Source organism: Peromyscus californicus, unplaced genomic scaffold, assembly GCF_007827085.1.
Source record: "Peromyscus californicus insignis strain IS unplaced genomic scaffold, ASM782708v3 Scaffold_6__1_contigs__length_162567912, whole genome shotgun sequence".
Classification (NCBI taxonomy): domain Eukaryota; kingdom Metazoa; phylum Chordata; class Mammalia; order Rodentia; family Cricetidae; genus Peromyscus; species Peromyscus californicus.
In genome coordinates, this window is record NW_026294584.1 from 69,024,116 (window position 1) to 69,048,204 (window position 24,089).

The following is a 24,089-nucleotide window of genomic DNA, read 5'->3' on the forward strand; positions in this document are numbered from 1 at the left end:
AGTGGTCCAGCTCACTACCACAGGGCTGCCAGGGACGTCTGGGATCCCTAAATCGCTTCTATTCCAAAATGCCTTGAGACCCCTCCTATAAAGATGCTTGGAGCCCAGGACAGACTTGGGCATGACCCAGGGGCAATGCCTGCGGTCCGGGGCGGGGCGGAGTTCGACTGGGGGCGGGATTTAATTTCGGGGCGTGGCCAGGCAATGGGGCGGGCCCAGAGGGTTGGGTGTTGCAGGTGCCTCCTACTCCGCCTCTCCGGATCCCCGGCCGCGCCAGGCACTGTGCGGGTAGCCGTGGGAGCGCCTTTGTGCCTGCCTGGGGTGAGGCTGCGACGGCCCCTTGTACGCCCTGGTCCATTGTCTTCCCGGCTGGGGCTGGCGACAGGGTCCCGCACGTGCCACCGCGGCGGCTGCCGGGCCGGGCCGGGTGGGCGCCCGCATCCCAGGCGCGCCGTGGGAGATGAAGCTCCCGAAGCCGTGGTGGGCGGGCGGCGGCCTCCTGAATCTCACGCTGCTGCTGAGCTTGGCTAGGCTCCCCGTGGACCTGGACCTCGGCCTGCCGCCACCGGCCGCCGCACTTTGCGAAGAACTGCTCCCGCTCTGTCCCACCCGCCCCGCCTCGTCTTCTAGCCCCTTCTCGGCCCCGGGAGGCTGGGGACACTCCCCTCAGCTGCTTGCCAAGGGCCGGCTACTGCGCGAAGTGCGCGCGCTCGGCGTCCCCTTCGTTCCCCGCACCCGCGTGGACGCGTGGCTAGTGCACAGCGTGGCGACCGGGGACGCAGACGGGGCCCACGGGCTGCTCGGCACCGCCGCCTCGTCCGCCGTGGGAGACGGCGGCCAGGCGGCCCCCACGGGCGCCGGGGACTCCCGAGAGGCTCACAGCAGCCCTCTGGCTGCCGAGGAGGAGAAGGCGGCGGAACCGACGGCGCAAGTGCGGGACACAGGCGGACGCGGGAGCCAGGTAACCTAAAGGGACGCGAGCAAGTGGCACGTCTACCCAGGGCTGGAAGGACTGGCCCCGAGCTCTGGGGTCGCCACGGCTAGGCAGGGCCACACCCGCGCTCTCCGTCGTATCCTAGGTAGTTGTAGGTTGCGGGACAAGTCTGCCCCGCCTCTTTTTGAATGAAGAAGGTGAGTGCTGGAATTTGATTTTGAGAAAAGTGGATGACATCGATTGGCGTGCGGAGAACGCCTTTCTTGCGTTTGATGGGTGTGGAAGGTAGTTTGGTAATGGGGAAGCGAGAGGGGATGGTGCTGTTTGGTTCACGGTCTTTAACCAGTACCCCAAATGCATTAAGACGCCTTGATGGGGAACCTGTGCGGGACTTAGAGGGTCTGGAGGAGGCCTCGGCCTCTGAGGAGACGCGCATCTCTCTGAAGCACCACGCACCAAGCCAAGGCAGCGCCCTCGCCCTGAATTTAACCTTACTGTAGCTCGTTTGTGGTTGTGCTCCTGGGATAAGGAGCCACAGTGTTTAATGCAGTTGGTCCCTCTGATCTAATCATCCACCCCCTCACTTAAGAATCCTCCCTAATGGAACGTGTGAAATCCCTTATTAACATACACAAAACACGTATTCTTTCCTGGGACACGCAAGTTCCCTTTGGCTGCCGGTGCTCCCCTTTAGCTGAACTTGAAAAAAAAAATTCTCCCCAAGATCTATGGACCGAAACTGGAATGACTTCTGCATCTAGAGAGCTCCTGCCTCCCCGAGCTTCCTTTTAGGCCCAGAGCTCGACGTTACTGATGTGAATCTACAAGTGTTTGTAGGATGTTTCTGTGAAACGCAGTCTTATGCAAAATGGGAATTGGGGCTAAACTGGTTTGTTTGCGGCTCTTCAGAATCACCCTGTTTGTGTAGGCAGTTGCCTGACGGGCTCCTCCACCCTTTCTTGGAGGGGTCATTGCGTGAGGTGCTGGTGATTCACTGTTATGCTGATCTGATCCCTTCCTCCTCCCGGAGATGAGAACTAATGGGGTGGGGGTTGGGGTTGGTGCTAGTCTTGGTAGGCTGCTGTTGGTTTAGAACAAACAGGAAGCCACTCCCTATTCCACTCTGCAGATCTGAACTCCAAGCGGGGTGGGGGGGGGGGAGGATGTCATCTGAGGAGGGGCACCTGCCCCTCTACCTTTTCGGTCCTGCAAAGAAAGTGTGGGTTTGAAACCCTCCTGTAGAGTCTGTACAAAGTGGTACCACACCTCTCTCGGCCGAATGTCCTGTGGCTTGCTAAGTGTACAAGCCTTTGAAGGGAAGGGAGGTTTTTCTCTCCAAGAACTTTTTCCTACCATTACCTGGCTGATAACCTATATAGACTGGTGGGCTGGTTTTCCAGGCAGATCTGATGGCCTGGGAGCTGAAACACAGGTTATCTAGAAACTCATGCGAGGTAAGAAAACTGGCGAGCGATGGGGGAGGCTCTTCTAATCTTTCCCTCACCCTCTGTGTCAGCCACTGGTCCTCACAGGGAGGACCTGGAGTCCCTGTTCCTTAGAAGAGATGATAAAGCCATTGTGGCCCCATCTCCTCCGCTCTCCCACCAACCCCCCAACACTTCTCTTGGCAGGGCCTTCCCTGGCTGGGCTGGCATGTGCACCTGCTAGACAATGGTGGCAGTGGGGATTTGGTTCTGTTCAATTAGGCAGTGATCAGCTGTTGAGGACTCCAGATGTCGGAGCCAACGCACTGATGTGGTAATGCCATTTACATGTCTAATTTGTACTGAAGGAAAAGAAACCCAGATCAGGGAACTTGGCTAAATCCATACATTAGTTAATGCCAGAAGTGGACTGAGAGCCCAAGTCTTCTAAATCCATACATTAGTTAATGCCAGAAGTGGACTGAGAACCCGAGTCTTCTGTCTCCCAGGCCAGTATGTAAATTAAGTTCTGTAGGCTGTACTCAGGTCCTCTCCATAGGAATACATCTGGGATGTGATGAATCAGGCCCTGACTCAGCCTGTCTCTGGGCTGCAAGACAACTGCTTTCTGGTGCTGGATTTGTTTATTTGTTATCTGTTTGATTGTGTTTTTTGTGGTGGTGGTGGTGGTAGTGGTGGTGGTGGTTTGTGATAGAGTGTCATGTATCCCAGGTTGGTCTTGAACTTGCTCTGTAGCCAAGGGTGACTTGAACTCTTGAGGTTTTCCCTCCCACTTCTAGTGATGAGATTACAGGCCTGAGCCACCACAACTAGCTTTATTGAGTATTGTTGACCAGGCTGTCCTTGAACTCTTAGTCCTCTTGTCCCAGCCTCTCAAGTGCTGGGATTCCAGGTGTGTGTTCACCATGCCTGGCTTGGATTGTTTTTTTAAAAGCAGGTTCTGGCCTGGGATCGAGCTCAGTGGTTAAGAGCATTGTTTGTGCTTGCCGAGAAGACCCGGGTTTGGGTCGTAGCACTGACATGGTGGCTAGCAACCATCTGTAACTCCAGTTTCAGAGGATCTGACGCCCTCTTCCGACCTCTGCAGGCACTGCATGTACACAGTGCTCACAGCTGCATTCAAGCAAAACACCCAAACACATTAGGTAAAAATAAATAATTATTCTAAAAAAACATAGTAAAATAAAAGGCAGGTTGTGCATTCATAATGAAGACTATGACTCTGGGTAATGTGGGCTAGAGAAATAATGCCAGTCTTTGCAATTACCTAGACCTTAGCACTTCCTCCCGTGGGTTATCTGAATCACTCCAAGCCCCTGTGTCTCATTGAAAGTGGGAGAGTGAAGTTTTCCTGGAGTTTTTGGGCCAACTAATGGGGACAGCTAGGATGAACTGTCACCCAACAGATGACAGCTCGCCAACACTGTGCCTGGACTACATTTGTTCTTTTCCCTTTCCTTTGAAATCTGCACTTGTCCCCACTTACTGTTTTCCTTTGGACTTGTCTGTCTCTGCAGCCAGCTTGCTTATTAGGGGCCGAATGTGTAGGATTGGTAGGAATGTAGGTAGAGAACTAGATAATTGATAGATAATTCCAGTGACTTACATATGAGTTGTATTCTGGTCTTAGAGTATCATTTCTCACAACTTCTATGCATATGCAAAATCATTTTAGAATTGGAGATTTTCAAAGTATCAAAAACAAGTCTTGCTTTGATTTCCCTTCTTAGAGGGGCTAATAATTCTGAAAACGGACTCTGGAATTCCCCGGAGCTGACAGCTCCCTTTTATGACCATGGCCATTCACTTACAACTGATGAAGCCTATCCCATGCTTGGCTCAGGGAAGTGTGGGGTTCTCAAGAAGTAAAGTTGTGGGGGCTGGAGAGATGGCTCAGGGGTTAAGAGGACTGGCTGCCCTTCCAGGGACCCGGGTTCTACTCTCTGCTACTCCAGTTCCAGGTGACGCCCTCATCTTGCTCCTGGCACTGCATGCATTTGCTTCCCTTGCAGAGGACCCAGGTCTGGGTTCTAGCACTCACATGGTGGCTATCAACCATTTATAGCTCCAGTTCCAGAGGCTCTGACATCCTCTTCTGGCCTCTGCATGTACAGGGGGTGTAGACATACATGCAGGCAAAACACCCATACACATAAAAGAGAATAGTAATTTAAAAAAATCTAAGATAACAGTTTTGTGGAGTTGAATATATGTCAGCGTTTCAAAGAGCTGTTGGAAACTTGAGTTGGCTGTGGTCATCTGTGTCACCAGTCATGTTCCAGAACCCCTCTGCTGTGTGAGCAATCCTACCAAGCACCCTGGCTTACACAAGGATAGGTCCCTTCAGTCATGGAATCACAAAGAGTCCATATTTAGTCCGCAGAATGAAGGGGAGAGAAAGGCCATTCCTGATTGTTGAAGTAAATTTGATTTCTATTTCAAAATCAATAGTATCTCCTATGCCTCAGCAACTGGTCCGAGGTGGGAAGGTCAGAGGTCACACTTCACTAAGCCCTGGTACAGGCAAAGTCTTCTTTCGTGGCAGTGTGACCTCACAGTAGAGTTTTCATTTTGCTCTTCGTGAATGTTGTAGAGGTCTACTTTGGCTCCTTAAATGGGAGAGGTGCACACCTTTAATTTCAGCATCAGGGGAGTCAAGGGAGTTAGAGGCAGGCAGATCTCTGTGAGTTCAAAGCCAGCCTGGTCTACAGAGCGAGTTCCAGAAAAGCCAGGGGTACACAGAGAAACCCTGTCTCAAAAACCAAAAGAAAAGAGGAGGAGGAGGAGGAGGAGGAGGAGGAGGAGGAGGAGGAGGAGAAGAAGAAGAAGAAGAAGAAGAAGAAGAAACAACTGAACAACTGAGTGGGTCAGTTTGCGTATGGGGCTGTTTGTGGTAGCACTTGGTATGTCCTGCTGAGGACGGGGTTTGCTGGCTTGATGTGCGATCCTGGGAACCTTAATTCAAACTGTTGTCATGATTACGGTTTGTTTGTTTGTTTGTTTGTTTTTGGTGGGTTACAGAAGAAAACTGTATCTGTCCAGGTACTCCCTCCTTTCCATTCCCCTGCTTCTTAGCTCACATGGTAGAAATCCAGTATACAGGGCCCCGGATTTGAGGTGGGCCAGTCTAGGGGTCAAGGTGCTAACTAGCACTGTGCCAGGCCAACTAGGTTGTCACCAGCGCCTGTGTGATGATGACATCTGCTGTGCACACCTCACCCCTCTGAACCTTGGGCTCTCTTCTCTGTAAAAGGGATGCTAACAGGGCTGTTGGGGAGGGTAAATGAGAAGGTGAGTTTGTGTGCTGTGGTCCTTCTTCTTAGCAGGATCAGCGACTGTTAATTGTCCTGGCAGGGCTCCAGAGTCCCCTGCCCTCCACTTCATTCTGCTGCGGGTGACTCCACCAGCCCCTCATTACCTTCCAGCTCCATATTTTGCCATTCCAGGCTCCCCAGGTGTGGCCACGGTGACACCGACCTTGCTGAACTATTAGCCTGCTGATAAATTGCCTGTGACCTACTTCCCAGTCCAGACCTGCTTCCTTTCCTTTCCCTAGACGACCTCAGGATCACTTTTGCCTCGCTTATCTTTGCCCAGAATACCAGCCATTCATTCCTCTTCACCGTTCAGTTCTCCGCCTGGCTCAGCTGTCACCCATCCGCAAAGCATCTCCTCCCCCCTTGAGCCGGCCCTGCGCCCTGGAGCTGTTCTTCTAGCACCCTCCGCGTTGAGCTGGAGTGTGGCCGCTGAGGCTCACCTTCAGTCAGCCCAAGGCCTGGAGCAGAGGTTGGTGCAGCTTGTCACATCTGCAGAGTCACTCTGGAGGGCTTGCACTTCGTGGATGTCATGACCGCGATGAGTTTTGGGTCCTTCAAGGCCAGATCACGGAAGCAGAAAGTAGGTCAGCTCTGAAATCTTGACCGCTTCACGCCATCCACTCAAGTGAGTGGGGGCGCTGAAGAGCAGACTTTCAAGTTGCCATTGTAATTGGCTCCGGTGGCAAGATTTGGGACTGCCTAGACTGATAGAGCAAGTTAGTGGTGACCTTGTCTGGAATAGAGCTGTTCCTAAGCACCGAGTAAACCACACCTCTCACCCACTTGGAAACTTCAAAGGGAAAAACAATCTTCTCCCATTCAGGGCAGCCCTGTGAGGGAATGGCTTCTCAGACACAGCTGTGAGGGATTTGTGAGAACTCGTACATCTCCTCTCTGAGCAGCTGGAGGTGGCGGAGGCATGCGCCCGGGTTGATTTGGTTGAGTAGCAAGCAGGTGGTGGCTGGCAGAATGTGGCCATGCCTTGGGAGGCCTCCAGGGACTGGAACTGGGTTCCCGTCTTATCAGCCAGGCTTTGCCGGGAAAATGGGACGAACAGAGTCTGAATGAATAAACACACACTCGGACAAATCAAGGAGTTGGCCAACACAGCTGTAGGAACTGGCAAATCCGGACGGTAGGACAGCAGGATGCCCTGGCAGTTCACCAGAGGCTGGGATGCTGCAGGCTCATGCTGGATTTCTCCTCCCAGGAGCCTCAAGGTTGCTCCTGAAGTCCTTCAACAGACTGGATGTAGCTACTCGATTACTGAAGATACTTAAAATCAGCTGGTATAACCAGGTCCATAGATTCCTCCAGAACAAATAGCCTGTTCAGTTGAGTCCACGGACACTGGAAGCCTTGACAGACACTCCGGCTCCACCTCCTCCTGGGAGCTCTGAAGACCTGGCTTTCCAAATTGATGAGAAGAGAATATTAATGTCCTTTCTTGGAGCAGTCTTGTGAGGAGTAAGTGGTATGTTGACAGATACCATGAGCTCCATGTCAAAGCCCCAGGAAACCTCGTCTCTCCAGGAGATTGCCAAAGATGGTCTGACCATACAGAATCTACTTCAGCATGGAAGGACTCCTTCCTTCCCTACTGGGGACTCCTACTGTGTGCACTGGGCCGTCAGTGCTGAGATCAGACTGGTGGAATGTGATTGCCAACTTTAGATAGCCAAGGAGCTGTTGTTACGCAAGAGGCCAACCCCCAGGGGCAGACAGGAGAAAGGTGTTTTCAAATTGAAGTCCAATTTCCCAAACTCCTTTGGTGATTCCAGGTAACATTTCTCTGGATGAGAGTGGAATGGACTGGGGGATGAGGAGCTAACTTGCGAATAAATAAATAGCAATGATGAGGGGCCAGTAAGATGGCTTCTCAGAGGAAAGGCTCCTGCCTGAGTTCCATTGCTGGGATCCACTCGGTGAAAGGAGAGCACTGATCCCTACAAGTTGTCCCGTGATCTCCGAACGTACTCACACACACCCACACACAAATAACTCGTAAGTGTGGATGGAGCAGGAGAGAACTTTCTTAAGTATCTTATGTCATGGTTGGGATCCAAGTTACACGTGTGCTTCCATTTGACACAGTGAATAGCTGGGTGTTTGCATCTACACCGATGTCAATTCTAGCCCCAAAACTGTGCAGAAAGAATAATTGATGGTTGGGGGTGTGGCTCCAGTTGGTAGAGGGCATGCCTAGGATGCAGGAAGCCCTTCGTTCATCACCAGCACCAAATGTAGTGCTGCACGCCTATCACCCCAGCACCCAGGAAGTGATCTCAGCTGGGAGGATCAGGAGTTTAAGGCCAGTACGGGCTATATGAGATCTGGCATTTTGAGGACCAGTTGGGCTACTTAAATAAACAGACAATAAAGAAACAACACCACACACACACACAACTCTCACCTCCCTAAACACTCCCAATACACTCCAGCCTGCAGAAGGGGCTGCGCGCAGGAGCAACGGCTCCATTTATAGGGATCCTGGGGGTTGGGGCTTGTGTCCTTGTGTTTTGAATTGTTAAGGCTTCTATTTGAAAGTTGGCCTGTTTTTTGGTTTTGTTTTTTGATGTTGTTGTTTTTGTTTGTTTGTTTTTGTGCTTCTCCTGGTAGTTAGCCACACTGAATATGAGGCTCCTGTGTCTACCCTGAGCCTACCGAGAGGATGTCTGCTGTTGTCTCGCTGACACACTGCCTCCTCCAAGGGCCTTCAGAAGTGGATTTGCATGCCTCGAATTTTACTACTGAAACTTTCTAACATATGTTACAAGCGGAGAAAATGGAGCCAGGGGAAACAAACCTCTTTCCCACCACCCACCTTCACCTTGTCTGTTCATAGAGGGTCCTGACTCTCTGTAGCTCCTGCCTATACCAGCTTAGCAAGGGTGAGCTTCAGGGACACATACATGATCTAGATGGTAATTAAGAATCAGTACCGCCAGGCGATGGTGATGATGAACGCCTTTAATCCCAGCACTCAGGAGGCAGAGGCAGGCAGATCTCTGAGTTTGAGACCAGCCTGGTCTATAGAGAGAGTTCCAGGACAGCCAGAGCTACATAGAGAAATCCTGTCTGGAGGAGGGCGGGGAGAGAAAAAGAAAAGAAGAAAAGAAAGAAGGAAGGACTCAGCCCCGGGCTTCTAGCTGGTTATGGGATGAAAATGCCCACCACCAAATGTAAATCCTGTCACTCACTACTGTGTGACAGAAGGTTGGTTGTCTAACTTCCGTGCCTCAGTTTCCTTCCCTGTGAAAGGAATGTTGACAGTACATACCTTGCCAGAATGCCGCACAGCCTAAATGAGGTAATAGCCGCGCAGCCTACAGCGAGAGCTTGGTGGACATGAGCTGTCATTATTGTAAACTGCTATTAAAATCCACCCAGGCCAAGCAGGACACAGGCTGTCTTTATCTGGCTCCTTGGTTCTCTCTAGGCCGGGTGACTCCAGGTTGCCTGCAGCCTAGAGACAGGCCTCAGGATTCTCAGCTCCCTCTGATGTCATCCCACTCATAGACAGCGCTCTGTTCTTTGTCTTTGAAGGTTCACCCAACCCTAAAAGTCAAAGCAGGTCTCTTCACTCCTCCCCCAGATGAGAAAAAGAAAGGGCCGGTTAGGCCAGCTGCAGCTGCTCACAAAGGGAATAGCAGGGGTAAGCGCTCCACCCAGCCCTCAGAATCCAGTGCAGTGGTATTGGTCCAAGCTGCCAGCGACGGGTCTTCAGAGAGTTTGCAAGAGGAAGGGAGGGAGGGAGGGAGGGAAGGAAGGAAGGAAGAGAGAGAGAGAGAGAGAGAGAGAGAGAGAGAAACTCCCAAAGACAAGCCCAGCTTTCCTTCTTCCCCTCACACTTCTCTTCACTGATAAAGAAAACCTTCACTCCCAGGCTGCTCTTTTCCTGGGTGACAGGTAAACAGGTCACATGATGTTATTAGGGAAGAAAAGGCCCCAATAAGATGGGCTAAATGCCATAAGAGAAAATCATGACGTTTTGGGGAAAGTCTGGTCCGAAGGTCGGAGCCGAGGTTCTGGTGGTTCCTTACAGAATGAGAGTGGGATATGGCGTGGGCATTTCTGCAAACACCAGCGCTCTGAGAATCACATAAAGTGCTCTCCCCACACACATTTACGCCGGCTTCCTGGGACACACATGGGACCTTTCTTTTTTTATTTTTTTAGTGGGGTTCCAGCCCACTAGGGTAAATCTCACCTACACACAAATAGAAGTAACTTAGTGGCAGATTTAACTTGCCTGTGCCTTAAGAGCATGGGCCATAGACCTCAGGCATGGAGAAGACATCCCCGTGCCTCAGCTGCAAGCCAGCAAGTTGAGAGAAGCCGGGAAGGAGGGAACAGAGATCATAAAGCTGCCCATGAGGGAGGGCATCGCTTTCTCTTGGAGTGCCAATTGAGGTGTTGGCAGCTGTTCGCAAGATAATCAAGGCTCCCAGGTCAGAAGCTGAAGAAAGGAGTGATTCGTGTGTCTTGAAATATATGAAAGGGCATTTCCCCAACTATTTAAAAGTTGAATTCCATAATATCCCCTTATTTTAGAGTTAGGAAAACTGAGGGTCAGCGAGGTTTAGCAAGTGGTCCAAGTTTACAGAGCTGCTGGACCCGGGTAGATCCTTTCAGTTAGCTTGGAGCTGAACTTCCCAGTACCAGGCCACTTTGGGCTTTGCAAGCTGTACAGATTATATCATGGAGGCAGCGGGCTCTTTCACTCTGTAAATACAAACACTGTAATGGTGAAGCCTCTAGCCATCTCTGTCTCCTCCCCGCAGGCCCAGAGGCAGAACTGCTAGCTAGCCCAAGTTGAGTTGTCTGGGAAGCAGACCCTGAGACCAAGTTGAATGTGCAGGAGAGAAAGGACACACAGAAGCTGTGTACATCAGAAGCAGTCCACACTGCCCCGTTATGGCCTGGCCTCTTCCCTCCTTAACCTTTTCAGGCATAGGATGTGGCTGCCTGCGAAGGCATGACCTGACTACAAGGGAGGGAGAGATAACTCTCCGCAGGCTGCCTCGGGTCTCTAGCAGCTGTCACTAGTCTTTCCTTGTGGGGGATGACGACATCTTCATGTGTGTCCCACAAACTTAGGCTACTCCCTCCTCTCTTCATCACTGCTTGGGATCCCTATTCCTCTTAGCTCCCTAACAGGCTGTCAGTGAGGAGCTGAGTGAATACACAAGTATCTTCGGAGAGGATGCCTGTTAAACACCTACCCGGTGTGAGAGGAAGCATTCACTCCTGTTTCTGCCTGCCTTCCAGATCTTACGTAGCTGTTGGGTGTTCTGGCATGCACTTGGGACCTAAAGGCAAAAGGATCATGATCTCAAGTCTTGCTTAGGCTACATAGTGAGATCAGTGAGTTTTATTTATACAGGTGTTTTGGGGTTTTTTTTTATCTCTTTTTTAAAGATTTGCTTTTTTTTTTTATTTCATGTGTACAAGTGTTTTGCCTGTATGTATGTATGTATGTATGTGCACCATGTGTGTGCCTGATGCCCTTGGAGGCTAGAAAAGAGTATTGGGTCCCCTAGAACTGGAGTTACAGATGGTTGTGAGCCACCATGCGGGGGCTGGGAATCCAGCCTTGGCCGTCTGTAGGAGCAGCAGGTGCTCTTAGCAGCTGAGGCGGCTCTGCCCAGCCCCTTGGTCTTGTTGTAGGGTTTTGTTTCTCCTTTTTACTGATGCTGGTTTTGACAGTAGTTCTCAGAATGTACTGCAGGCTGGCCAGAAATTTGTGGCAATCCTCCTGCCTCTGCCCTAGCATATCTCATCTTCAGAATGCAAAGTATTGTCTTGATCCATGTCTCTATTCCTTCCCGTAACCGAATCTTGAAAGGACGGCCTGTCCACTGGTGTAGTCATTAGCTGTCACGTCTCATTTACTCTTCACAAAGGCCATTTGGCTTCTACCCTAAAAGAATATTGAAGGCCACCAACCTATTAGCAGTTCCTGTGGGTACTTTCAGCTCAAACCACCTTGAAGCATCATTGTAGAAGACCTGCTCCTGGGCCAACCCTTTGCCAAAGTCATTTTGCTATATAGACTTTTTTAGGGTGATTCTTTTTTTCTTTTCCTAGTCTTTGTTTTTGTTTTGTTTTGTTTTGTTTATTTTGTTTGTTTTCCAGACAGGGTTTCTCTGTGTAGCCCTGGCTGTCCTGGAACTTGTTTTATAGACCAGGCTGGCCAGGTCTATAAATTTGCCTGCCTCCACCTTCTGAATGCTAGGATTAAAGGCATGCACTACTACCACCCAGCTAAACTTAGGGTAATTCTTTACCCCAAATTTTAATACAAATGTAAATAATAAAAATAAATATAATTTCAAACTTTAAAAAAAATGCAAGAGCTGGGTGTGATGGTACATTCCTTTAATCCCAGCACTCAGAAGGCAGAATCAGGTGTATCTCTGTGAGTTCCAGGCCAACTTGGTCTACAGAGCTAGTTCTGGGCCAGTTAGACATATACATAGTGAAACCCTGTCTCAAAAAAGGGGTGGTAATGAGATGGTGGTAGAGAGATGGTTTAGTGGTTAGGAACACAGGCTGCTCTTCAGAGGACCTGGGTTCAATTCCCAGCTCCCACATGGCAGCTCACAACTAGTCCCAAGGTATCCAGTGCCCTCTTCTGGCCTCTGTGGGCACTGAACACACATGGTGCACAGACATACATGCATGTAAAACACAAATACACATGAAATAAAAATCTCAAAATTTTAAGCAAGAATACTAAATAATGTCCTTTACCCAGATTTTAATTTTCCCATATGACTTTATATTAATAACTATCTAGGACCTCTGTTGGTCTTTTCTGTGTCAAACACACGGATTGCAAGCCCAGTGCCACTTTGAGATCTTTGGCAGCACTTAACTCTGCAGCTCACACACAATTGAGCCTGTATGATAATGAGTATTCAGAGACAGGTAATGCCTGGGGGGCGCTCACCAACCTAAGACAGAACGCCTGTGTGGCCTGGACAGGCGTCTCCATGACAGGTAAGGTGACCTGCTGACTTCCCACGCAACCTAAGTCAGAAGCTCATTTTTTAGTAAAAGGGGGACCTGTAGGGCCCTGGCCCCCCGTTTTGGGTAACTGTTGCCTTGCTTGACCTTATATCCTCCCTATGCTAATTCCCTGCCGGTTTCAACCCTCCTGAATGCTTAAGGGAAGTTCCTTGTCTGTGTATCCTGCATAATGGGCATTAACAGTTTAGATGCAAGATTGTAAAACATCAGTATCGAACTTCTGCCCTCCAGGGTTCTCCCATTGTGCTGTAAGCCTGTATTTAAGACCTCTTCCCTCCTTCAATAAACAGCATTCGGCATAAAAAAAAAAGAAAAAGAAAAAAAATAACTATCTGTATGTATAAACACATAATTCTTTTTTTGTTATGACATATGTAAAGAGTGAATAAAAGCCATTACTTTGCTTAATATTGGATACATTTGTGTGTTTCCTAGGAGTGATGGTTTATTTTTGTTTGCTTGTCTGTACTCAATTTCCAGAGTAAGGAAATTTATTATGAACCTAGATCATTGTCTTATATGTCTGTATTCGGAGTCTGTCCCCATTAGCATCTAACCAGCCACACAGTGTCTGTCACCTCTATTCTGGAATGATTTTTGACAGAAAAACTATAGTAAGTATTGTTTCCTTCATAACAGGGTACATGGTGACCCTCTCCAGATTATAATGATAGACTTGGCCATTGCTTAAGATGGTGTCTGCCAGGCTTCTTCTGGAGTGTTATTTTTTGTAATTAACAAGCAATCTACAGAATGACAGTCTGAGACGCTTTAAATGTCTTTTCATTATATTTAGCATCACCATGTTTTCAGTTGTAATCTACCGTGAGATTCCCCCCACACACACTCATTTGGTCGTTTTATACTTGAGTGGATTTGCCCTTTTGTTTGCTCCTTATTCAGTGAGTTGGGGTCCCCCACATGCACTTTTGTGGGGTGGAGATGGAGGTTAAGACAGGATGTCGCTATGTAGCCTTGGCTAGCTTAGAGCTTGTTATGTAGACCACATTTGGCCTTGAACTCATGGGAGGCTGGCCTCAGTCTCCCAAGTGCTGGGGTTAAAGGTGTGTTGTCCCTCCAAGTGTATGAGTGTTTTGACTACATGTCAGTCTATACTATGTTCATGTAGAGCCCTCAGAGGCCAGAAGAGGGTGTTGGATCCCCTGGGAGTTACAGATGGTTGTGAGCCCCCATGTGGATGTTAAGAATGGAACCCAGGTCCCCTGGAAGTATACAGTCAGTGCTCTTCACCATGGCACCAACTCTCTAGCCCCAATTTTAACCAACTGTGGCCTCTTGCAGTGCTGTTCTGGTCATACAGAATTTTTGTAACTTAAGTTCTTCCCTGAGTTTTCCAGAAAGTCATACATACATTTGTCACCAGCCTGTCACTCTCTAGCCACCCCCACACACACACACACACAGCCTTCCCAGACTCCTGTTCATCTAATCAGTGTCCTTACGGGTTTGACCTAGCCTGTATGTGCTGTGCATGACATCATAAGCATGGCCTTCTGTTTGCATATTTGTGTGAGTGTTCTTGTATATTGAATTACCTCATACATTACAGATTTTATAGGCTCTGTCCAACCACAGCGGTTTTACAAACAAAATCAGCTTTGTTGAGAATCCAGTATTAAGGGTTAACAAAAGAAGCCTTGCAGTAAAATAAATGAGGATCAGTAACACCCCCACACACTCCCCATACCCCCCAACACCCCTGTGCTTCCCAATTTGGAGAAATCAGCACTATGATTCTGTTTGTTTGTTTGTTTGTTTGTTTTTTGGTTTTTCGAGACAGGGTTTCTCTGTGTAGCTTTGCGCCTTTCCTGGAACTCACTTGGTAGCCCAGGCTGGCCTCGAACTCACAGAGATCCGCCTGGCTCTGCCTCTCGAGTGCTGGGATTAAAGGCGTGCGCCACCACCGACGCCCGGCTCTGTTTGGTTTTTTGTTGTTGTTGTTTTTGCTTTTTTGTTTTGTTTTGTTTTGTTTTTTCGAGACAGGGTTTCTCTGTGTAGTTTTGGTCACTCTGTAGACCAGGCTGGCCTTGAAATCACAGATATCTGCCTGGCTCTGCCTCCCCAGTGCTGGGATTAAAGGCCTCACCACTACCACCTGGTTGCACTATGATTCTGTAATTGCAGGAAGGAACAATCTAGAAGGATTCCTGCTGAAGTCTTAAGGATGTTGTGCCTACGATTTGACTTCAATAGATATTTGCTGAGGGGCAATAAATGACAGGCTCTGGAGTAGGTAGAAGATACAGAGTCCCTGTCTTCAAGAAACTACTGTTTTGTGCTGGGCTTGGTGATGCACACCTTTAATCCCAGCACTGGGGAGGTAGAGGCAGGTGGATCTCTGTTGAGTTCAAGGTCAGTCTATTCTACATAGTGAGTTCCAGGATAGCCAGGGCTATGTAGAGAAGACACCCTTGTCTCCAATGAATGAGTGAATGAATGAATGAATGAAAATACCATAAGTAAAAAAGAAGAAAAAGAAACTACCATTTGGGGATCTGGGGAGACAGCTCAGTGAGTAAGCGTGCTTGTCCTGCAAACATGAATACCTCAATTTAAATTCCCTTGTAAAAATTTGGGTACAGCCACTGGGCACCTAGAACCCCAGTGCTGTGGGGAGCAGAGACGGAGCGGAATTCTGGGGATGAATGGCTGCTAGCCTGGTTCCAGGTTCAGTGGGGGAATAAAGCAGAGAGTGATATGGAGCAAGACACCCAACGTCTTCTGGCTTCTGTGTACATTTGCATGGGCGCACATGTGCACGCAGAGAGAGAGAAAAACTACCATTTTAGTGGACAGACAATGAACAAATAAATATAGCTGGTACTAAATGGTACAGAAAAAAATTAAGTATTGGCAGTAGAGGTGCTTTTAAAAATATATGTAGAGGGGCTGGATAGCTGACTCAGTGGCTAAGAGCACTACCTGAGCTTCCAGACAATCCAGGTGGTTCCCACCTCCCACATGCAGGCTTACCACTGTCTGTAACTCCAGCCCCAGGGCATCCAACACCCTCTACAGACTTCCATGAACACCAGGCACACATGAGGTACGCAGACATACATGCAGGCAAAACATCCATACACCTAAACAATAGAAAACAAATCTTTACTATATTAGAGAGAGAGCTAAGGAAAAAAATGGGATGATAATACTTGGAGAGAGTGAATTTGAGGACACAGCCTTAGGATGGTGCTCAGTTTTAGAGATCTGAGGATCAAGAATGAGCAATTTAGGAGGCCTGGCGGTGGTGGCACACGCCTTTAATCCCAGCACTCAGGAGGCAGAGGCAGGCGGATCTCTGTGAGTTCGAGGCCAGCCTGGTCTACAAGAGTGAGATCCAGGCAAGCACCAAAACTACACAGAGAAACCCTGTCTCGAAACTCACCCCCCCCAAAAAAAAACCTTAGAAGTCTCTGGTGACTTAGAAGAAAGGCAGGGTGCTGGGGTGCCAGAAGGAAGCAGTGGTAACTAAGTCAGAATTTTCTGATGGGGTCAGATATAAGGATTGAGAGCCTTTAGATGTGGGAGACACTGGCAAACTGTTTCAGTAGTGTGCTGGGAACAGAAATCCTCATTGGAATGGATTGGAGAGAGAACACACTCAGTGCAGATCGCTCTTGGAGAATTTTCCCATAAAGGTGGGCAGAATAATGGGATGGAATCTACAGGAGGAATATGGGCCCAAGGGAATGGTTCTCTAGCTAGGAGGCACCAGGCCACAGAAGGGAAGAAAGTTGTGGGAACCACTCCTGAACATCAGCGTCCTGAGAAGCGTGCCCATGACTGCCCCGGGGAACAAGACACCTCGGTGTCTGGAGAGAAAGCGGAATATCACAGAGTGCGGTCAAGAAAACCACGTGGGCTGCTGGGACTCTGGTTTTCTGTCCTGCCCCGCACCCCCACACCCTGTTCCTAGCATTTGTAGGTGTTCATTTGGTTGACATTTACATTTTTCAAAGATTTCTGTGTGTTGGAGGGGAGGTGGACCCTTGAGTTAAACCTGTTAACATCATGCTTCTATAAACCTGAAAACCACCCCAGTACTCGGGGGGGGGGGGGGGGGGGGGGGGGGGGGGGGGGATGGGAGAGGCTCATGTCTATAATCCCAGTGCTGAGGGTCAAGGCTGAAGCCAGAAGATTGCAGCAAGAGTAAGGCCAGCTGGGCAGTGGTGGCGCACGCCTTTAATCCCAGCACTGGGGAGGCAGAGCCAGGTGGATCTCTGTGAGTTCAAGGCCAGCCTGGTCTACAGAGAGAGATCCAGGAAAGGTGCAAAACTACACAGAGAACAGAAAAACCCCGTCTCAGGAAAAAAAAAAAAAAAAAAAAAAAAAGCCAGCCTAAGTCTCAGAGTGAGACCTTGATTTCACACACACACACACACACACACCAAAAAAAAAAAAAAAAACAGATGTTTGGGTGACGTTACAGTTGAGCAAAATATGCCGAGCCTTTCAGTGTTGTGATTGAAAGTGTCCGTAGATAGTGCCTGCTCCACGGTAACAGTTGACTGCTTTTGAAGAATCCTCTCACTAGTTAAAAACTTTCCTAGATGAAGTAAATTCACAGCAGGAAGGAGTCTTCTGGGTAAATAAGTGAAATTTATTTACTGATTGTAAAAGGAATACACGTTTGGTCTGCAAAGTGAATCGAACCCTTTCCCAACCTGTCCCCACTGCATGTGCCTTTCAGACAGAACACAGTATATAATTTTAAAAATACTGCTTCCTGGATTTTTCTACATACATATACTACATTTGATAAGTATTCACTTCCAACTTATGTCTTTGATCTGTTTTCAACTGAGAACTAAATAAAAACTACAGATTAGACTGTCCTGGGTCCAGAAGAAGGGCAGGGCGTGAGGCTGACCTTTGTTTCAGGATCAAATGCTCCTCTGATAGTGAAATGATTAAGTACCAGCCTCAGCTGATGACAAATGTGGCTTTTAAAGAGTTTTCCTATTTGTTGGTGATGGTTTTCTGCTTAGCAGAATTTTGGGTGTTTTTTACAGGAGAATGATATACTAAAAGAAAAGTGTGAAGCTGTGGGTCACAGTTCCCAGCATGAGGAAGGTGAGGAAGAGGCGTCAGCCCATGTGAAATCGCTACAGCCGGGTAGGAAAGATGAAAACACAATGTCAGATGCACCTGACTGGGAACCAGAGACCATCCCAGAGTCCAGGAATGAGGTGAGCGTGGCAGAAGGTTCCAGGCTTGCCATTTGCCTTTCGTGAAGACTGTGTTGTTAATGAATTATGTGTGTAAGTATGTCTTCAGCAAATCTGGTGTAAGAAAATAACATTTAAAAGTAAGTGTGTCTGTGTGTGTGCGCGTGTGTACATTGTACTTACAAAGCAATTAGCCCATAGGCTCATTTTCTCTGGTTAAAGACAGAACTTACTAGTAGTTCTTTTAGCTAAAGTTTTCCTGCCTGGCCCACAGTCAGGGTAAATCTCTCTCACCTGCCAGTCCCACAGCCACTCAGACCCGACCAAGTAAACACAGAGACTTATATTGGTTACAAACTGTATGGCCGTGGCAGGCTTCTTGCTAACTGTTCTTACAGCTTAAATTAATCCATTTCCATAAATCTATACCTTGCCACATGGCTCGTGGCTTACTAGTATCTTCACATGATGTTTGTCATCGTGGTGGCTGGCAGTGTCTCTCTGATTCAGCCTTCCACTTCCCAGCTTTATTCTCCTCCTTGTCCCGCCTATACTTCCTGCCTAGCCACTGGCCAATCAGATTTATTTATTGACCAATCAGCAATACACTTGACATACAGACCATCCCACAGCAAGTTCTGTTATTTGTGTTTGCCAAGACAAGGGATAAAAGACAGCTGGTAGCCAGGCAGTGGAGGCTTATACCTTTAATCCAACACTCTGGAGACAGAGACAGGCGAAAATCTGTGAGTTCAAGGCCAGCCTGGTCTACAGACCATTCCAGGACAACCAAGACTACATAGAGAGATCCTGTCTTGAAAAACAGAAGAGCTGACATCCAGGTTAGACTGTCCAGGTCTGGGATATCAAAGGACCAACCTTACAAACATTTCCCTCAATTTCCACTAAAGCTCAAACCCAAGTCTTCAGTCTGCCAGTGGGTTGGGCCAAATCACTGGTACCCAATAGCCCATTTCATACCCTGGCCTCACTTAGGGCTAGGTCCAGGCTCCTGGAGGGCATCTCTCTGTACTTCTCTTGGCTGAACAGGGTGAACTCCAGGAACCAGGTTGAAGGAATGGGTTCTTTCTGTAGTCAGTGCTTCCTCTGGTTTCATGTGGGCCATACTCTGGTTTTGACTTAGATCCAGATGGTTCTAGCCACAAGTTTGGCACATAGGTGCTTCAGAGATGACCTGGAGGTTCACAGATACACATGACACTTTTACCTGCAAAGCACCAATGCTCTGGTGGTTGACTTCACCATGACCAGGTCTAGTACCTGTCTCTCAGGGAGGTGGAACCTGGGGCTCAGTCTTGAAAATCCTTAGAGGATGGAGAGTACATGCCCTGGCCCATAGTCAGCCCTCATCACCACGTAACATTGCATCAAAAACCTGACTTTGTGGAGTACTTGATGTAAAAACCACAGTCCTCATCTTAAAGAGAATAAGAGTTTATTGTGGAGTCATTAGAGTGACCATGGCCCAGGAACACAGATTTAGGTTACCCCAAATTCCGTGTTCAAACATGGAAGCAGTTTCATGAAGTATACATAGAGACAGGTTGGAAATACATTGGTGGGTACGTCAGGAAGCAGGTGCAGTGAAATAGGGCAGCTTTCCTGTAGGTCCACCAAGATGCAACGTGAGCTTTTTTGGGTTGGTGGAAGCAAGTGGTCTGTTAATTTAATAGATCTCAAAAGCTTTTATCCATTAGTCACAGAATATTAGTTCTTACACAGGTGGGCAAGAATGGCTCTTCTGGTGGACTAGAACTAGCCCAAGATAAGGTAACTAGTTCATGGACCCGCAGCATTGCAGTCTCTCCACAGTGCTACAGTTCTAACCAGCCAATCGGTCTCTGCAGACACAGCTTCTTTGCAGGAGTTTTCAGAGTGAAATCAGGATTGTTCTCTCTTCCCCTACTCCTACTCTTGCCTCTCTTCCAGGCTGCTCCAGTGATAGGAACTCATTCTTATACCATGGGTGAGACCTAGCTAGCCAGGGTCATGGCTTCTAGAGATTCAGATTAAGAAATCTCTCTGGTTGGCTGGGAATACAGACCAGTGGTAGAATGATTGCCTAGCACCACAAGGACCTAGTTCAATCCTCAGCACTGGCAGGAGTGGAAACTAAACACTCTCAGGTCATGATAGTGTAGCAGTTGTTAAGGTGTTATCTGACTGGTGCTATCAGGCAGTGTTTTCTCTTACTGGTGGGATACATAGAAAACTGTTAGATGTTTATAAGCAACTGTTCCATATTTATAGGCATTTTCATTTGTTTGGTTCTTTGAGAACACATACATCCAAAGCTAGAGCACTTGGCTTTTCCCACCAGATGGTCCTTTTAAGATTTCTGAATATTCAGTAGAATGTCCTTCCCTTTCTAGGTGGTCTTCTAAACCACTTAGGCTGTCCAACCATATGGCTCTGGACACCTGCTCATTACAGGGAACATTTAACAATTTGGAAACTTTTTTTGACTTGTAGTAACTAAATCACAGTTAGACATGGTAGACTCATTACATACTGAGATAGAGAGCTATAATGTAAGACAAACGGCAGTTCAGACCAAATTTTGCTGAAACATACTAAACACCCAAAGCAGGGCACTTTCTTGGTCTGATGTAGCCCAATTTGGCCAAAACTGATCTTAAATTCATGATCCTACCTCCACCTTCCAGATGCTGGGATTGTAGGCATGTGTTATCATGCCCTGCCATGCCTTCCTTACCAGGCTCATGTCCCTGGACTGAGTCACTGTGTACTAGAATTGTACCTTTGTTTTCCTTGAGATACTGTGTTTTTTGGGTTTGGCATAAGCTAGTCTCAAACTTGTGAGCCTCAGCCTCCATAGTAGCAATATTTCTCAAAATAGCTCTGACAAAATACTTAAAAAACAAATTTTTTGTGCATGGGTGTTTTACCTGCCTGTATGTCTTTGTAGCATGTGCGTGCCTGGTGCCTGTGGGAGGCCATAAAAGGACATCAGAGTCCTGGAACTGGAGTTTACAGGTGATTGTAAACCACCATGTGTGGGCTGGGTCTTCTGTAAGAGCATCTAGCACTGTCTGCACTTTTGATGTATTTCTTAGCAGGGAAACAAAAGCAGTGTCAGATCAGTGAGTTACTTTGAGTAGAAAGCCTGAAAAAATACCAAGGATCACTGGTAAAATGTGGCCTGGGCTCAGAATGCAGGCAGATAATGTGTGTAATTGATATGAAGACCCATCAATTCTCACTTAAGAAAAATAAAGCTTGGAATACTTTAAAAGATAGCTCTATTAAGTGTCTCCTCTCCACGTTTTTTGAATTCTCAATCTAAAATGAGATTATAAGATTAGGAAAAGTTATTTTAAAAGTCTAGCTTCCCAGCTGGGGCATGGTGGTGGCCCATGCCTTTAATCCCAGCACTCAGGAAGCAGAGGCATGAGTTCCAAACCAGCCTTGGTTACATAAGCTCTTTAAAAAAAACCGGGGGGGTGGGGCCCACGGGGCGAGCAGGGAATTGTCATTTTCTAATGGTATACATTTTGTTTATATACAGAGCCACGTACATTGGTCCAATACATCTTTCTCTCTAGAAGATTTATTTCAACTACTTTCATCACAGTCTGAACATTTCCTGGAGGTAAAAGGAATCTTACTTGTATTTAAAAAATGAACTTGAGCTGGGCGGTGGTGGCGCACACCTTTAATCCCAGCACTGGGGAAGCAGAGCCAGGTGGACCTCTGTGAGTTCGAGGCCAGCCTGGTCTACAGAGTGAGATCCAGAGAAGACCCGTCTCAGTAAAAAAAAAAAACAAAACTTGAAATGACAGACCTGTGTGAATTAGCGGTTTCTACTTGGATGACATAGCAATTTGCCAAGTACATTAAGTATAAAGGCTTTTCAAAGAAACAATCACTTTGGAGAATGTAAACATACACCATTTTGTGAGATTTAGACCACTCATACTAGTTAACTTTGTTTTCCTTGTAGCAATTACGAATCCTTCCTTGCCAGACTGCTCATGAGCTTCTCCTTGAACCTTCACAATGTAGATTTTGGCTCCAAAAGCATTAATAGCTTCAAGTTATAAGGCTTAATGATAATCAGCTTAATTCTCTGATTATTCAATAGACCCCTTTTCCCCAGGTACAGCAGCATATTCTGATTTGAGATCACATATTATATTGTAGCCCAAATAAGTTATTCATAGTCAATAGTATCTCCATATTAGTACAGAGAAATTTGATTAAAGGAATGTGATATTAGATAATGGTTGAACTCCTTTTGAAATAAGTGTTATTGTTCTTCAGGGCATCTCGTTGGAAGACATTCCACCTTTTCTAAGCAGTGTCAATGGAAGTGTGAATTCCTCAGCACATAGCATAAATTTGAGCCATGCAATAAGCCATGATGTCAATCTTCATGAAGCCATGCTGTTGCATCCCAACAACACATTTAGAAGAGATCCAGCAGCAAAGACTTCACAGGCACAAGAACCATTTCTACAGTTATTAAATTCTCATACCAATTCTGAGCAAGCCATTCCCGCAATGTCTCTTCCACCTGTTGACAATCAAGTGAGGAATGTAACAAGCCAAGATCTCCTGTATGACCTCGATTCAAATATATTTGATGGAATAAACCTAATGTCATTGGCCACAGGTTTCAGTCCACTGGAAGGTTCTCATCTTTTTGAAGACCCAGACTCTGATTCTGGGCTCTCAATAAATTCAAGTTACAACAGCACCTCTATCACTAAGTCCAATTCTTCTCACTGTATGTACGATGGTGCTATAGGTTACAGTAGTGACCTTCAGTCTCTTTGTCATGATTTAGGTGCTGTAGGAGGCTGCTACCCAGAACCCCATAAACATTATATGGATCATAGGACTGTGTCTGGCCTTCATCAGGATCTTGAATGTCAGCAAGTATTTCATGACCACACTTACCACTTACAGCCAGGGGTACCAGAGCCCACATTTGAATCTGGGAAGTCACAGAAAATCACTGGATGCCTTGACAACCCAGATAGAAACTTGAGTCGTGATGAACAACGTGCTAAAGCTCTGCATATTCCCTTTTCAGTAGAAGAAATTGTCCGCATGCCTGTTGACTCTTTCAACAGCATGTTAAGCACGCACTACCTGACAGACTTACAAGTTTCTCTCATCCGTGACATCAGACGAAGAGGAAAAAATAAAGTTGCTGCTCAGAACTGTCGTAAACGTAAACTAGACATCATTTTAAATCTAGAAGATGATATATGTAACTTGCAAACAAAGAAGGAAGCCCTCCAGAGTGAGTTGGCTCAATGTAACAAAGCTATTGTCATAATGAAACAGAAGCTGCATGACCTCTACCATGATGTTTTTAGTTTCCTAAGAGATGACCAAGGTAGGCCAGTGAATCCAAACCACTATGCGCTTCAGTACAGCCATGATGGAACTGTTTTGATTGTACCCAAAGAACTGGCCACATCAGGCCACAAAAAGGAAACCCCAAAGGGAAAGAGAGGGAGGAAAAACTGAACAGACTCCAGGGACCTGCATCAAACTATTTTAAGATTTTTACAACTACTGCTACTTGAATCATTCAGTTAAGGATACATGTTAAAAGTTTTTACTGATAAATGTTTAAGACTCAAAGTTATGCTTCTGTGAAGTTGGGAGAATTCACATTTTCATGAACCACTTCTGCACTGAATTTCATAAATACATGTTCATGTAATCTCCAAGAACTTTTAAAACCACCTTTTAGTAACTTGGTCACTTGGAAAAGTTTTAAGATGCTTACAAAATGGAAGTAGCCTTTAGTGTCTTCTGAAGGTGTTTTTCAATATTTAACTTGGAAAAGTGTGAAAATAAATTTAATATTTGAATTCCTAAAAATTTTATTTCAGTAAGTCAAATTAAATTTACCTTATCCACCTTTCCAAAAGAAAAAAAAAAATCCGCTCTAACCCTTATAGTTTGTGTTAACAATATGCCAAACACAGATGCCTCCAAGGTTAACATTAAGATTCAGAGCAAAGTACCCCAGCTTTCAGAAAGCAGTCACAGCCCTACATCCAGATGCAATGCAAATACCTGTATCGAGAAATATATGGCAGCAGCACTTGTCTATGATGACCTCACAACCTAAAATATTCTGAACTTTCAGGTATTGAGCTTAAAC

At 47.0% G+C, this 24,089-nt stretch overlaps 1 protein-coding gene across 1 annotated transcript; it reads left to right on the forward strand.

Moving 5' to 3' along the window:
* Positions 1-255: 255 nt before the first annotated feature.
* On the forward strand, positions 256-23,793 carry Nfe2l3 (NFE2 like bZIP transcription factor 3). Its single transcript, XM_052720563.1, has 4 exons — positions 256-961; positions 17,765-17,941; positions 21,471-21,554; positions 22,226-23,793. Exons 1-4 carry the CDS (start codon positions 461-463, stop codon positions 23,441-23,443), a joined length of 1,980 nt encoding a protein of 659 aa, XP_052576523.1. The 5' UTR covers positions 256-460; the 3' UTR covers positions 23,444-23,793.
* The last annotated feature ends 296 nt before the right edge of the window (positions 23,794-24,089 follow it).